Source organism: Mustela putorius, unplaced genomic scaffold, assembly GCF_011764305.1.
Source record: "Mustela putorius furo isolate JIRA1106 unplaced genomic scaffold, ASM1176430v1.1 tig00000095_pilon_pilon_pilon, whole genome shotgun sequence".
Classification (NCBI taxonomy): Eukaryota; Metazoa; Chordata; class Mammalia; order Carnivora; family Mustelidae; genus Mustela; species Mustela putorius.
Genome location: NW_025421280.1, coordinates 20,795,646 through 20,810,997, shown reverse-complemented (window position 1 = coordinate 20,810,997; position 15,352 = coordinate 20,795,646). Strand labels below are relative to the sequence as shown.

The window sequence follows — 15,352 nt, the reverse complement described above, 5'->3', positions numbered from 1 at the left end:
GGGAAAGTCTTTAATCTAAGATGAGATGGTCCTATTTCCACTAGAGCTGAAGCTTTGCAGGGCTCTGTGATCCATAGACCTGGTGTGTGCAGAGCAGAGGTAGGGGTGGTTTTTGCTGGTCTTACTGGGGAGGAACCCACTGCTCCTCTGGCTTTCAGTCATACTTGCCCTTGTAAAAAATGCACCGGCAGAGTACGGAGGGGAGGGGCCACATAAAAATAAATTCAAAACGGATGAAAGACCTAAATGTAAGACAGGAAACCATCAAAATCCTAGAGGAAAACACAGGCAGCAACCTCTTTGACCTCAATTGCAGCACTTCTAACTTAGATACATCTACAGAGGCAAGGGAAACAAAAGCAAAAATGAACTATCAGGACTTCATCAAGACGAAAAAAATCTTGTGCACAGGGAAGGAAACAGTCCACAAAACTGAAAGGCAACCTACAGAATGGGAGAAGATATTTGTAAATGACATCTCCAACAAAGGGTTAGTATCCAGGATCTATAAAGAATTCATCAAAATCAACACCTAAAAAATAAATAATCCTGTTAAAAAATGAGCAGAAGACATGAAATTTTCCAAAGAAAACATCGAGATGGTCAGCAGACACATGAAAAGATACTCAATACCACTCTTCATCAAGGAAATATAAATCAAAATCACACCTGTCTGAATGGCTAAAATTAACAATACAGGAAACGACAAATGTTGGCGAGGACACGGAGGAAGGGGAACCATCTTACTCTGTTGGTGGAAATGCAAAGTGGTGCAACCACTCTTCAAAACAGTATGGAGCTTCCTCAGAAAGTTGAAAATAGAAGTACCGAATGACCCAGCAGTTATACTACTAGGTATTTACCCAGAGAATACAAAAATACTAATTTGAAGGGATACACGTCCCCCCCACCCCCACTGATGTTTATAGCAGCACTGTCAACACTAGCCAAATTATGGCAAGAGCCCAAATGTCCACATGCGCATGCACACGCACACACACACACACACACACACACGAATATTACTCAGCCATCAAAAATAATGAAATCTTGCCATGTCCAGCTATGTGGTTGGAGCTAGAGAGTATTATGCTGAGCAAAGTAAGTCAGAGAAAGACAAATACTATATAATTTCACTCATATGTAGAATTTAGGAAACAAAATAGATGAACACAGGGAGAAAAAAGGGAGGGAAGCAAATCATAAGAGACTCTCTTTTTTTTTTTCTTTAAGTAGGCTCCATTGCTGGGTATGGGGCTTGAACTTACAGCCCTGAAATCAAGACCTGAGCTGAGATCAGGAGTTGGATGCTTAACCAACTAAGCCACCCAGGCACCCCCTAGAGGCTCTTAATTGTAGGGGACAACCTGAGGGTTGCTGGAGGGGAGGTGGGTGGGGATGGGCTACATGGGTGATGGATATTAAGGATATTAAGGAGGACACTTGTTGTTGTGTTGAGCATATATGTAAGTGATGAACCACTAAATTCTACCCCAAAACAAGTATTACACTATATGTTAACTGGAATTTAAATGAAAATTTGAAACAATAACAACAACAACAACAAAAAAAACCTTAAGCTTTCTTAAAATGTTTCCTTAGAATAACATATACTTTCTGCATCAAAATTTTTAGGGGAAATTGGAAGGGGAGATGAACCATAAGAGACTATGGACTCTGAAAAACAATCTGAGGGTTTTGAAGGGGGTGGGGGTGGGAGGTCGGGGTACCAGGTGGTGGGTATTATAGAGGGCACGGATTGCATGGAGCACTGGGTGTGGTGCAAAAATAATGAATACTGTTATGCTGAAAATAAAAAATAAATTTAAAAAAATTTTTCTCAAGAAAAGTGCTAAACTTTGCATATTTTCCTCATATATATATATATATATATATATATATGACTCTTTATGTCTTTTTTAGTACTACAGTATAGGGTGGAGATGTGGAGATGTGGTTCTGAGTGTGAAAATGCTTTTGTTTTTGCAGGTCTTATCATTTCTCTGCAGCTTCTTCGTGGAGACATGGAACAGATTAGGAGAGAAAACCCCATGATATTTGGTAGGGGGTTGGCAATTACAAGAAAATTGGGATTTCCTGATGTCATCATGCCAGGTAGGGAGCACTTCTTGGGGCTGGGTTGGGAGAGGGGTCAGAAGGATGGAGTCTGGTGCTTCTCTCATGAGCAGATGGTGAACTGTGCTGGGGAGGAGCCCTGCAGCCATTAAAAGCCTCTGAATCCAAGTCAGCTTGCTGACTACAGCCTGTAGTCAGTAGCTCCTTTTTTGGCATCTGTTCTTTTCCAGAATCCCCCACATCATACTCACCCATGCAACATAACAATCCAGCAGATGGGCTTTGTTGTCTCCTGTAGAGCCTGGATGGTAGAAACTAACATGGAATTCTTCATGGGGATGCTGCTCAAAAGAACTTCCTTTGGGGGTGAAAAATACACCAAAATATATGCCTTGTAGTATCGATGAATCCAATTCATGTAGGAAAAGCAGATCAATTTTAATGTATTGGAAAACAAGTTGGGCAAATGGTATGTTAGGCGCTAGGAATAGTACTACCTAGCCAGGTTCACTGTTCTCATCTAATGCCCAGTGGAAAGCCAGAGCAGAAAGTGGGAATGCACATCAAATGTGGTTCTAGGGCAGTCCCAGGTTCATGTTTCCTAGTCAGGTCGATGCAGACAAAGCTAGGAAAGTAGATTGAAACAGGTCAACAGAGCCAAGGGGACTATAGGGAGTGAGGGAAGGGTATAGGTATGGCTCAAATGGAGGGCAGGTGGTCTGATAAGCAGAAGAGATGTGAACAAAGGAAAATCTGAACAAGCAAATAGCTGGTTTTCTGAATGGGTTACCTACCCTTTTCATTGAGTTTTAATGATCCAGTAAAAGCTTGTTTGCTTCTTTCTGTTCGGAAGAGCCAGGGCAGGCCAAACTGCACTGCTTGTAACCACTCTATATCACCTATTTGAAGTTCCTCATGGTGCTCTCAGCCCCCTTGTTGGAAATATTTGTCAGCATGTACCCAAGCCGGGAGTATGGCCTGAGCAGAGAGAAGGCCCATGTGATGGCCTCCAGCTGCCTTCCAACTTCCCCCACTATGCCTAGACTTGTTTTCTCTTGCCTGCTTCCCCTCCGCATAGACACTGTGGATGCAGAATAAGCTACTGGGAACAGCCCTCATCTTCTGCTCACACACACACACACACACACACACACACAGGTCTTCTGGATGGGAAACCTGGGCCACTCAATCAATTCCATTTGTAACGGGATGGAAATCAATAGCATTTGTAATGTTAGGCAGACTTCATGCTTCCGAAGGGCCCCCATCTGACTGTTGTAGAGGGATAGCCTTCATAGGACACTTCTTCCATCCTGTCCTAACACCATTCCTCAGCCCTGATTGTCAGGACAAGAAGAGCCCAGGCATAGTCTTGGCTTCCTGGCAAAATGTCATGGAAGAAAGAAGAAGTGGTTATCAAAATAGATCTGGTGATTTTGTTTTTTAAGTTACATATCCAGGTTCATGAGGTGAAGTAATATATTCTAAGAGATATACCTAAGTCTTCCTTTCTTTTAAGAAGTTGTTTGCCTGCAGTTTAGACATTTCTTTCCTCTTAGCCTTCACAGTCAGAGGATTAAAACCAAATGAACAGAGACTAAAAAGGAACAAAGTTCAGTCAAAACAATTCTTAAGCAAAGCTTGATTTTAAGAGTTATGTTTTCTAACCCTCGTTTATGGAAAGAAATCTCTTTGTGGAGCACCCCGCATCTCTTTGCATCATAGGCACTCAGGTTCAGAAAGGACTTCTGGGTATGCTAGATGAGTCTGAGGAAATGAGCTGTATCAGGCACTGGTGAGACAAGCTAAGGTTAAGTGAGTTTTCCCTCCCCTGGGCAGCAAAGGGATCATCAGATGCTTTGCAATCCTGAAAGGTCCAGGTTAGGCCTGTGAGTAAGCTGTTCCTTTCTGCCTTTGAGTACTAAGTGCTAGAGCTGAAAGTAAGGATTGGTTCACAGGCGGGACACGGTCCTTTGTGCATCATCTGTCTCCTCTACTCTTCCTCCCTTTGAGGAGAGAGCTTTTTTGCAGATGGCCACTCCCAGCATTGTGAGCTAACAACTGACAGACATCTTAATGCACTCCAAGATATCATCGGAGTGATTTTGCCATCCTCAGGCATGCTGATAGGGCTGGCCTGCAGCTTCTGGAGCAACAGGAAGAGTGTACAGGAACGTTTTACATTGCAGTCAGCCTATCCTGGGAAACCATAAGCTCCAAAGTCCCTTGGTGAGGCTTCTTACAGCTGATCTGCCCTTCACCTGTGGGAATGTTGGACCTGGGTCGCAGCACACCCTCAGCCCACATAGTGTTGGTGTGACCAAGTTATAAGAAGTTGTCACTTCTTGATACATGGACATACTTACGAGAAATGAACAAGGCAATGAATTATGTCAGTTACTGTGATCATTTCAACACTTAAGCTACAGAGTTCAGCCAGGCTCTAGTCACACCAGTATCCAACATACCATTTTTAAAAAGGTCTCTTCGATGGTCTCCATTGCTTTCCATGGGCAAACACCACGTGACTGCTGTGAACCAGAGATGTGCTACTCTCTGCCACAGCTGGATCCTCATGGCACAGCCATCCAGCTCTGCTCATGAGCCCTGGTAGTGAGCAAGAGGCAGGAGTGCTATTCCCGTTGCCCTGGGAGTTCCCAGAGAAGACACATGAACCAGGACATGACATTCTTGATTAGAGAAGAACAAATAGATATGGGAATTGAAGTCTGATTTTGAAACTGAGCACTCAAGGTGCTTTTATTGGTTGGTCACCATATTCCCATGGGTACTTCCTTCTTCTCTCCAAACCCATTTTAGTTCAGTTCAAAAGATAGTAACTCCGGGATGCCTGAGTGGCTCAGTGGGTTAAAGCCTCTGCCTTTGGCTCAGGTCATGATCCCAGGGTTCTGGGATCGAGCCCCACATCAGGCTCTCTGCTCAGCTGAGAGCCTGCTTCCCTTCCCCTCTCTCTCTGCCTGCCTCTCTGCCTACTTGTGATCTCTGTCTGTCAAATAAATAAATAAAATCTTAAAAAAAAAAAAAGATAGTAACTCCTTTCCTAGATTTTTCTTTTCAAGAAAATGGGCAGGAAGGACTAGGGCAGGACAAATGTTCCAGGTGAACAAGTTGGAGTTAACATTGTTCCCAATAAAGTAGCCAAAAGAAAATTGCCAGCCCAAAGACTGTAAACTGAGAGGAATGATTAAAACCTTTTGTTCAGTAAGAGGCCGTGCCCTCCTGCAGACCATGCCCGAGCCAGCAGAGCCCTGCCACCACCTTCTACTGGCTCGGGCCTTTCCTATAAAGCCTGTGCCCTGGAGAATAGAGTTCTGTCATGGCTCTGTGGGAATTACGTTTTAACTTATTGTCTAAGTCTTGAATTTTTAAGGGTTTTCATTTTCTGTGGAATATGGGCCAAGTTTCATATGAGTGATATGGTCTTCCATCTTGTCAGAAGAAACCTGCCCCTTGATTTAATGTGCTCTGGCTGAGGACTAGGTTTTCCCCAAAGCAGTAGTTCTCTGACTTGAGTCACCTGTGGGGCTTGGAGACTGCTGGGTCCACCCCCAGGGGTTTCTGATACAGTAGGAATGGAGTGGGACCCAACAATTTGCATTCCTCACAAGCTCTGAGGTGATGGTAATGCTCCTAGTTTGGGGACCCATGTCCTAAGAGGGACTCTGCCTTAGGGAGGCTTTGTCCTTCCCTGACTCAGCCCTGGCACAAGGAGTGCTCCTCTCTGGGTTGCTCCGACTTGCTCTTAGAAGGCAGCTCTGCAGGCATGACGTCCCTCTAGGGGACCCTCTGACTCTTGCCCTTGTGCTCAGAAATACACTGTCCTCTGCTTTGACCCTTGATAAAAAGTGCATGCTTCATCACCGACCTGCAAGTGATGTTTTGTTTTTGTTTTTTTTTTCTCTCTTTTCCTGTTTGTCTTAATTGTTCTTGTCTCTCTCTGTGCTGTCCCCTCATTCTCGCCCCTTTCTTTCTGGTGCAGAGATGAAGATAGTTGGGTGTAAGTTCTTGCTTTTGTGTGTCCTGTCTGCTTTTTGCCTGCTTTGTTTCCATCTTCATTTGTTTCATGGAATGTTGCAATACTGGGGTGGGGCTTCATGGACATTATTAATATTTCATCAGCCTCACCTTTTGGGGGTAACTGACAAAACATTGAAAAAAAAAGAAGAAGAAGAAAAAGCCACCACCAGCCCAGCCTAGAACACTGTGTATTAGGTGCTCTTTAAGATCTGAGGAAACTAAACCTAAGAACTAGGTGCGTAGCTACAGGGAAAGACTTTTAGGAGACACACCAGCTACTTCCACTGAAAAGAAAATGAGAGGTGCTTATCCCAGGCTACACAGAATCAGAAAGTAAGAAAGCTTGTCGTTTCAACGCTGTTGGACACATCTCACACAAAAGGCAAACACAGAGACATGACTTTTTTTTTCATTTTATTTTATTTCTTTTCAGTGTTGCAGAATTCATTGTTTATGCACCGCACCCAGTACTTCATGCGAAACTATCCTCCTTAATACCCACCAGCAGGCTTACCCATGCCCCCACCCCCCGCCCCTTCAAAACCCTCAGTTTGTTTCCCAGAGTCCACAGTTTCTCATGGTTTGTCTCCCCCTCCGATTTTTAAAAGAAAGCTCTCCTCAAAAGAAGTGATGCAAGTATTTACCACAAGTAGATTTGTAGGACTGTGGTCAGTCTGAGTGTCAAATGAGGCTTTGGCAATATCTAAGGGATGGTTTAGGAATGATCACATCTGGTCCCACAACAGGCTGGAAGATCAGCATATGCTTGACCTAAGAAAGGAATAGCCATATATAATGATGTCATACTATGCCCATTCCTCTCTTCCTGGTAGATCAGAGAACATCACTGGCTTGTAACAGCAGAAACCAGTAGAAGTGTGACACTGAAGACATGGTTTAAAAGTAAAGAACTTGTTTAGAGTATCCAGGAGATACTCTATAAAGAATATCTCTCCTTGATACTCTAAAGACCTCCCAAGAGTCCTTTTTGGTGGAGGAAGGGCTCTTCCTTAAAATAAGAACTACAACAAAACAAACTACTGGTTGTATGCCTGAAACTGCCTAAGTTGAATGGTTATTAAGTCTCCAAATCTCCATGGAGCTGTCCATGTTATGTCATGTCTATGTCACTCCTATTCTGCCAGGAGAGACAATTGGTGCCATCCTGAGCAGGCCGCTGTGTCTGCTGAGAGAAGGTTAGCTCTAGTTTCACATGGTCTTAAGGGAAAGAAAACACTACCCTTCCTAATCCTATCTAATAGTAGACAAGGTATAAATAATACACTATTAAATACTAGTATCCTTGAACCCAAAGCCTAATATGTGGTGTGACTAATGTACACAGAAGGAACATGAATATAATAAAGAATCCAGACAAGTCTGAGTGCCCAAAGCTGTGTGGGCTGCCCTGGATCATTTCTCCTGGGATGGAACTCCACATAGGCTGTAACCATGTGGCCCCCAAATTCCTAGGAAGGCTGGCGTGTCTGGCAGGAGATTCTCTTGCTAACAGATGCTCTGGTGTCTGAGCCAGACCGCAGAACTTCTGAAACCAGCCAAGTATGCTCTCAGAAGAGAGGTGCAAACACTCTAGGAGTTGTGTTTCTCTGGTGTCATACTAGGATGCAAGACTTCAGAGGGTCACACCTGGCCACTGTGGCAGGCAGTTCTCTGTCACTGTGGGCTGCAGCTCTGTTACAGTGCTCCCAGCCGCCTAAGATTTCTGGTAGCTGAAAAACAGTTTCCTTCTAAGACCTCTCACTTACTGTGAAGACCCCAGAGTGTTTCAAGCCAATCCCTGAGGTAATAAGATGGTCTCAGGTACATTACCTTGCTCCTTCCCAGCAGTTGCTTATGTGGACTTACAAGAATTTAGATTTTTGATGTGTCATCGTGGTGTAGTGAAGCTGTTCTTGACACCTAACCACTCCAAGCCGGGTATCCAGAAACTCTAGTCCCTGGGCCAGATCTAGCCAACAGCTTATTTTTGTACCATCTTCCAGCAAAGAATAGTTTTTCACATTTTAAAAGGGTTGTAAAAACAAAGGACATTTAACAGAGACCTATGTGAAACACAGAGCCTAAAATACGAACTATCTGGCTTCTTACAGATAGAGTTTGCTGACCTCTGCTTCCTCTTAAGTCCCTAGTCTCATGGCACACAGCTCTACCAGCAGCTGGCCTTGGCTACTCTGGCAGACTGTGAAAAGGACAGAGACAATATATTTAGAGGGTGTCCTACAAGTTCAACCTCATTCGTTACATCTTTCCACTGCAGAAACTCTGGTGCATGTCAGCTGAGCGTTAAGCGCTCAGAGATATAAGGCATTGCTGATGCTGCTAGGTGTCCTGCTAACCTCAGGAAGCCAAGTTCATATAACAAAGGGAAGCAGGGCCACCCTCAATAATACCCACTCCCACAGCCCACAGAGAAACCTCTCCTTTCCAGAACCCTCTCAGCATTCATCTGTGCTGCCTATGAGCTGCCTAGCCCCACACCCAGCCAGATTTCATCATCTTCCCAGCAAAGCCCATGGTGTGGTCCCCTGGCATTAAACCCTGGAAAGCATCAGAATCATCTGTTGAGTGTTTGTTTAATGTATGTGCTCAAACCCCGCCCAAGAGCAACCACTATCTCACAGGGTAGATGCTAGAAATCTGGTTTTCATAAGCTCCCCAGGTGATTAGAATATAGCCAGCCAAACAGTGGTCTGCAAACTAACCTCATAAACCATTGCTCAGGGCTTCTCTTTCCCATCCTCATTGTAGTATGCCTATCCTCAAACCTCTCCTAAGAGCTATTTCCTTGCATTTGGTCCTGAAGTTTACAGGAGCCTCCTGGAGACAGTGCCTTAACCCAAACGCATGATTCTGATGATGGGCTTTGTGAACATATAACATGTAACAGGGACAACTGAAGAGCAAGGAACCTGGGAGGCTATCTGTAAGGCAGGCCTGGGTCATTAGATCCTGGGGAGGCCTTTCACATTGGCTGCTTCTTAGGTTTTCTCCTAGTTCCAGGAGAATTAGTAGAGAGCTCTATTTAAATGATCCCCCAGAGAGCTTTTGATAAGAGGGCCCCAGTAACATTAACTATCACAGTTCTTGAAATTGAGGCCGTAATTTGCAAAATTGCAACCCATAAAGCAGCCTAATATCCATTCTGCTGAGAATAGCCCTGGTCTTAGGCAAGTCTGTTCTCCAAATAAAGAGCAGTGAAAGATCTGATGAAATCAAGCTGCTTCAGTCTGTAACTCAGAGGGCATGTTTACTTGTTTTGATAAATTTTCTCAGCAAGATATCACTAAAGGCATTCTGTTTAAATAGAAAATTTAAAAAGAATGAAAGCTGTAGGAATATCCAGCTCAGTTCTTCCATTTGAAATTGGCATTTTGATTTACAATGCCCTGGAGTTACAGCTCAGAAACCATGGGCTCACTTTATGAAATCATCACAGACCAAATTCTGTCATTATCAATCTCCCACTTTTGTATGAGTATCTATGTCATATATTGCTAGGAAATATTTAAATGTTTCATTTGAAGGACACATTTATTTAGGGCTAACTTTTGTATGGAGTCACAGAAATTTAAAATGTTTGTACAAGCTAGAATATTATTGCTGGTAGCCAGTATCTGCTTTTACATATCATGTGGATTATCTTAAATGATTTCTAGAGAGTGCTGGTTTAAACCAGAGTAGTAGTTTAAAAAGTAGCTGTTCTTTAGATTAGACATTAAAATTCTCTATTTGCTTTATGCCAAATCAGCCTAGAAATTTAGTAACTATTTAAATTCCATAGAAAAGCTAATGTGTAACTCAAAGACTTTTATCAAAAGAAGGCTCCAAAGTCTGTTTCTATTGTTAGAAATTCAAGGTGTAACCACCTCTCATTTATCCCATTATGATAACAATTATCTATAGGAAAGTTCCCATTTAATTTTGAATTTTACTTCAGGGGACTGATTTTATTCATCTCCTGCCCATAGTAGCAAACTTGTGGATTTGAGTTTCCCTTCTGCTCTCCTTTCCTACCCTACCTGCACCTCTGAGTGCTATTTTCACGATATGCTGGGAAGGCCCACGCAGAGATGTCCAAAGGAGGCAGATTCAAGCCAGACTCACGAAAATTCCAAGTAGAGGCTCTCCTCACCCGGGAGAGAAGTCTGTGTGAACGGCAGGGATAGACACCCCCTAGGCTGTCCTGCCTTGCCAGCAGTTAGTTACATTTGTATGTGATTTTCAGAACGAATTTTCCTTTTCCTTCCTGGTAGCCTCAGGGCTATTTGGGGAACAGGATGTTTTTCGCACATTAGAGAAAGTTCTCTGGGCTGTCAGAGAATAAGTAATTGCTTCTTACAGGCTGCTCTTCCCCCCCACTTGAGTGGAAGTATTTTAAGAGCTTCATTGTGCAACCAAATAGCCATGGCTGTGTTCCTGGTATAGTAAGACGACCTGAAGAATAGAAGGTCTGCTCATGAAGACCTCAAAACCCAGGTATATGCCAGTCCTGGTCTACCATGTTTCATGCATAAGAGACACCAAGACACTTCCACAATCAGAGAGGTGGCCTGTGCAGAAAAAGAGCAATCATCATGTATCTGACCAAACTAGAGAGCTCACTTGCCAACCAGAAACAATACCTGCTGATGTTATTGTGATTCCAAGAAAGGAACTTTCAGATGGGCCAGTTTTGCTAAGAACTGAGGTAGAAAGAATATTCTGAATTGGCTTGTTTTGCAAGTTAATCATTCCATCACCTCTCAATTGAATTCTTCAGGCTGCTAACGCGTCTTCACTTCGGTCTTACATGTTTTCCTTTGCCACATTCCTTGGAAGATTTTTTTCCCCAGAGACTTACCTATTTTTTTTTTCTGAAGGTCAAAATCCCTTCTTTAGAATGTATGGATAAAACTGGCCATGTTACAAAATTAGAGTAGTCCCAATGAGCTCCCCTTATACATGAATAGACAACCCCACTCCCTTAAAAATGACAGATGTGGTCATTCCTTAGGTCATTTTAGCTTGTAGTTTGAGCTTCTTCAGCCCAGTCTCCAGCAGCAGTTATTGGCAAAGTGGGCGGGAGTCAGAGCCCAGGGAAGCACAACAGATTGTCCCCTCAACCCCATGCTTTAGCCCCTATGATTCTGAAGAGTCATCTGTTCCCAGAGCACATGCCATACAAAGAAGAAAAAAATGACAGTCCTGTGACCTCCATCTGGCACTCCAGGAAGGGATGGGATTTGGAGCTAAGCCTCCATCCAGAAAGAAAAAGTAGTGTATCCTGTGTAAAGACTCAGAAGGGTTAAGAGTTGAAAAAAGAAAACCTATAAAAGAAAAAGGAAATTACCTTTTTTTTGGAGGGAAAGGAGAAGGGATTAGTAGTTAAGGCATAGACATGATAAAACTGTTATTCCTGTTGATTCTAAAATCTTTGCCCTTTGGAAGGCTCAGATTTCAGCTATTCTCCTGGAGGGTAGAGAGACTGAGTAGTCACCTATGATATGAGAGAAGATTCTCTGCCCCACATTTTCCCACCCTGGACAAGGTGTGGTGAACAGCTTTAGAATTCAGACTTAGAGGACACATGACTAACCAACCTAGTACCGCTGCACTGATATGGGTAGATGTCCACCATTATTAACCAAGCTTGCGATGCCCCGAGCACCCACCTGAACCCTGGAGGACCCAAATGCTAGCCTGGTCCTCCATACAAATGGGGCTGTGTGGCTTCTGTGGTCGTGAAGACATGGCATTTCTCTTCCCATAGGCGATATCCGCAATGACCTGTACCTAACCTTGGAGAAGGGGGATTTCGAGAGAGGGGGAAAGAGTGTACAAAAGAATATTGAAGTGACCATGTATGTGCTTTACGCAGATGGAGAAATACTGAAGGTAAGATTTGCCAGTCAGTTTGGAATGAAGGCTAATCCTGAAATAATTTTTGTGACTCTATGGACTTTATCCAGAGATCCATTCTCCTCAGGCAGACATCACTCAAATGACTGCATGTACATTCTTCTCTGCCTTTTCTTTTCTTCAAGGAAACCCTGCAGTATGCTTTGATGATGACTTCCAGTGTCATACAGCCTGTTTAGAAATGCTTCCTAGTGTCTGACCTCAATCCTTCCTGCTCCAATTTAGACCTATTCCCTCTAGTTCTGTCCTACATGTTACTTTTTCTGCCATTCTGTCTAGCATCAAGCTGCCTACTTTTGGTAACTGTTATTAGGTCCCACTCTTTTTGTTCCTTAAGCTAATAAAGCTGCACTTGCTCTTTGGTCAAGGGTGGGACTTAGGCACTCACTTGCTGGTACCAAGTTATGTGACAAGGAACAACAGAGTCAGGCTCTAAACGATTATTTCCAGCCAATGCCAGTATAAAGATGGAAGTATGTCTTCTGTCACTCCTCATTCAAAGTGAAGAACTGGAGTGCTGTTTTTCCACCATGGGTATGTCCGTTTTCCCCAGTCATGTCCTTGAGTTGGAGCCTCACATTGAGTGTAGAGATTTTACTAAAAAAAAATAATTTTAAAAACCTACCCCAAAGACTAAGGCATGTCCATTGTTTGAACGGATAACACCAAGATCAGCAGAGCTGTCAGCTACTGACAGCTCCCTTGTGCAGACAGGGAGCTGCTCCTGCTTGTATTACCTGCAACTTCCTGTCTTCCAGGAAGATGGGACTACAACTTCATGGCAATATTTGGAAATGGGGTCAAGGTAAATCTGGTTCTTCCTTATCTAGGACAGTCAGCCAAGGGCAACCTTGGAAGGAAGGTTAGAAAGCAGGCTCTCTCCAGTTTATAAATTAATTGATTTTCTGATCAGGTAAAGTGTCACGTACAGTTGACTTCTCCAATGGAGTTCACTCTTTCCTTTCTGAATGAGGATGAAGAGCTTATCTTGGTGGTTCAGATACACTGTTCAGCTTCCCTCTAGTCTATTGAGCAGTGTGTGTGGTTCCTTCTGCCCCAAGGAAAAGAAGGAGCATTGTTTACTATGGATTCTTTATGCCATCTACACAGTTGTCTCCAAAAGTTTTGAATTTTAGTCAAATGAATTTTCTCATCTTGTAGATTTGGTCTGGTGGGAAAATAGGACCCACACAAAGGAGAAAATATCCTAGTGCCGCAGAGAAGTCCGGGGGCTTCCTCCGGGAAGATGACACTTTATTATGCTTCTCTATTTCAGGATTGCATAAGCTTGGGTTCAGGAGAGCCAAACAGGAGCTCCTACCACTCCTTTGTCCTCTACCACAGTAATAGTCCTCGGTGGGGAGAGATTATCAAATTGCCCATCCCCATCGACCGGTTCCGGGGCTCCCACCTGCGCTTCGAGTTCAGACATTGTTCCAGTGAGTGAGAATTCTCTCCACATTCCTTGGAGGATATGAACGTCCTATTGTCTCAGAAGTCTTTCCTCAGAAAGAGAACTCAGGAGGTTCTTGTTATTCGGGCAAGAAAAATGAGGAGTTCTGAATCAGTGGGTACTCAAGGATGGGATGTCATTAGAGGCTGTTCTTTAGACAGTGACTCAAACCATGAGGTCTGGTGCTGGCCCTTCCTAGGGTCTGACCCAGACATCGGATAATTACCAGTGTCATTCCCCTTTGGGTGTTTCCTTTCTGCATATTAAACTGCTTCTTAAAGAGCCTCTGGTTTATCAAGACCAGCAGTTTAGTTTCTATTTGAGTCTAGGTAGCCGGTGTACCTTGGGATATAAATGGAAACCTGGTCCAGTACATTTCTCATCATTCCTGCTGTCAGGTAACTACCTAATTAATGAAAGCAAGGGACAAAGAAGTAAAGAATGTAGGTGATAAGCACAAGGGGGATTTCTGTTAAAAAGCAAAGTGGGGGGCAAAAACAACTAACACTTAGCTCTGGTTGCAGCAAAGGACAAAGGGGAAAAGAAACTCTTTGGCTTTGCATTCTCACCCCTGATGCGGGATGATGGCACCACTCTCTCAGATGACATCCATGAGCTCTACGTGTACAAGGTATGGAACCTGTCTGTCTCTCACCTAAACCCTCACAGCCCTGAGACGACTCTCACACATGGTTCTCAGTTAGGTGGTTTTCAGTGGGCAGGCCGAAGGATCCAGGATAGCGCACTGGCGGCTGACAGCAGGATAGCTGTGGGTAGGCTTTTGTCTTCTACCTATAGGAGCCTTCTTCTCACAAGTGATGCCAGCAGGCCCTTTGCTTCCCAACTCCCACTTCACAAGTAATGGATGTCTGTTACCAACTCCTCTGTGCTGTTGGTGGCTTGGCTAGTACATTCAGACACCTGCCATATGAGATCATGGTTCTGTCAGCTGTCACAGTGCCGCTGCCCCCCAGAGTTGTCTGCACACCAGGTGGAGGCCACCTGCCCCAACATGTTCTCTTTAAAAGGCATGTGAGCCATGCTGGGGAGTATCCAGTTAGAAAGCAGTCTTCTAAGAGAACCTGAGGTCCAAGACCTAGCCTCAGGAAGATGAGAGCAAACATCAACATCAAAAAATCTCCTGCAGCCTGCTTTTTACACGTGGCGTGGTTCAGGAAACATTCTCTATTCTCTACCTTTGCCTACAGTGCGATGAGAATAGCACGTTTAACAACCATGCTCTGTACCTGGGCTTGCCCTGCTGCAAAGAGGACTACAATGGCTGCCCCAACATCCCCTCCAGCCTCATCTTCCAGCGCAGCACCAAAGAGTCTTTCTTCATCTCCACACAGCTCTCCTCCACCAAACTCACCCAGAATGGTAGGCAAGAGGGTCTGCAGGGGGCTGCCCTCCCTGTCTTCAGTGGCTGGTTTCATGTTGCTGATGCATGCTAAGGGAGACAGGAATTAGTTGCTTTTTCATGCCACAATGAGGGCATTCTTTTCACCTGAAATTGGAGCAACCACTTGGCACTAGCAGCCTGGAAGATTTGCCATGGTTTCAGCAGCTCCAGAGTACGCCTCCGGATTTCACAGATGTGTCTTTGGTCTTGTGGGCACTAAAAAGGCTGTTGGAATGCTTGTGGCTGTTTCTCTTCCTCCAGTTTCCACTGGGCAGGGAGGGTCTGGGCTTTGCTTGTCCTTGGCATAGCCAGTGTTCACCATCTTTTGCACTTGCTTTTTTAGTGGACCTCCTGGCTCTCCTGAAATGGAAGGCTTTTCCAGACCGGATCATGGACATCCTAGGGCGGCTGCGGCATGTCAGTGGGGAAGAAATTGTTAAGGTATGGCTTCCGGAAATTCATAC

At 44.1% G+C, this 15,352-nt stretch overlaps 1 protein-coding gene across 7 annotated transcripts in view; it reads left to right on the top strand.

Annotated features, from left to right (window-relative positions):
- The window catches only part of DOCK3 (dedicator of cytokinesis 3), a 561,701-nt gene that overhangs the window by 457,065 nt on the left and 89,284 nt on the right, over nucleotides 1-15,352 (top strand). For all 7 annotated transcript variants that reach the window (XM_045079409.1, XM_045079404.1, XM_045079422.1 and 4 more), the window contains exons 14-19: nucleotides 1,990-2,115; nucleotides 11,885-12,009; nucleotides 13,310-13,472; nucleotides 14,011-14,117; nucleotides 14,695-14,866; nucleotides 15,232-15,329. In XM_045079409.1, coding sequence (XP_044935344.1) covers nucleotides 1,990-2,115; nucleotides 11,885-12,009; nucleotides 13,310-13,472; nucleotides 14,011-14,117; nucleotides 14,695-14,866; nucleotides 15,232-15,329 — 791 coding nt within the window. The remainder of the gene's footprint in view (nucleotides 1-1,989; nucleotides 2,116-11,884; nucleotides 12,010-13,309; nucleotides 13,473-14,010; nucleotides 14,118-14,694; nucleotides 14,867-15,231; nucleotides 15,330-15,352) is intronic.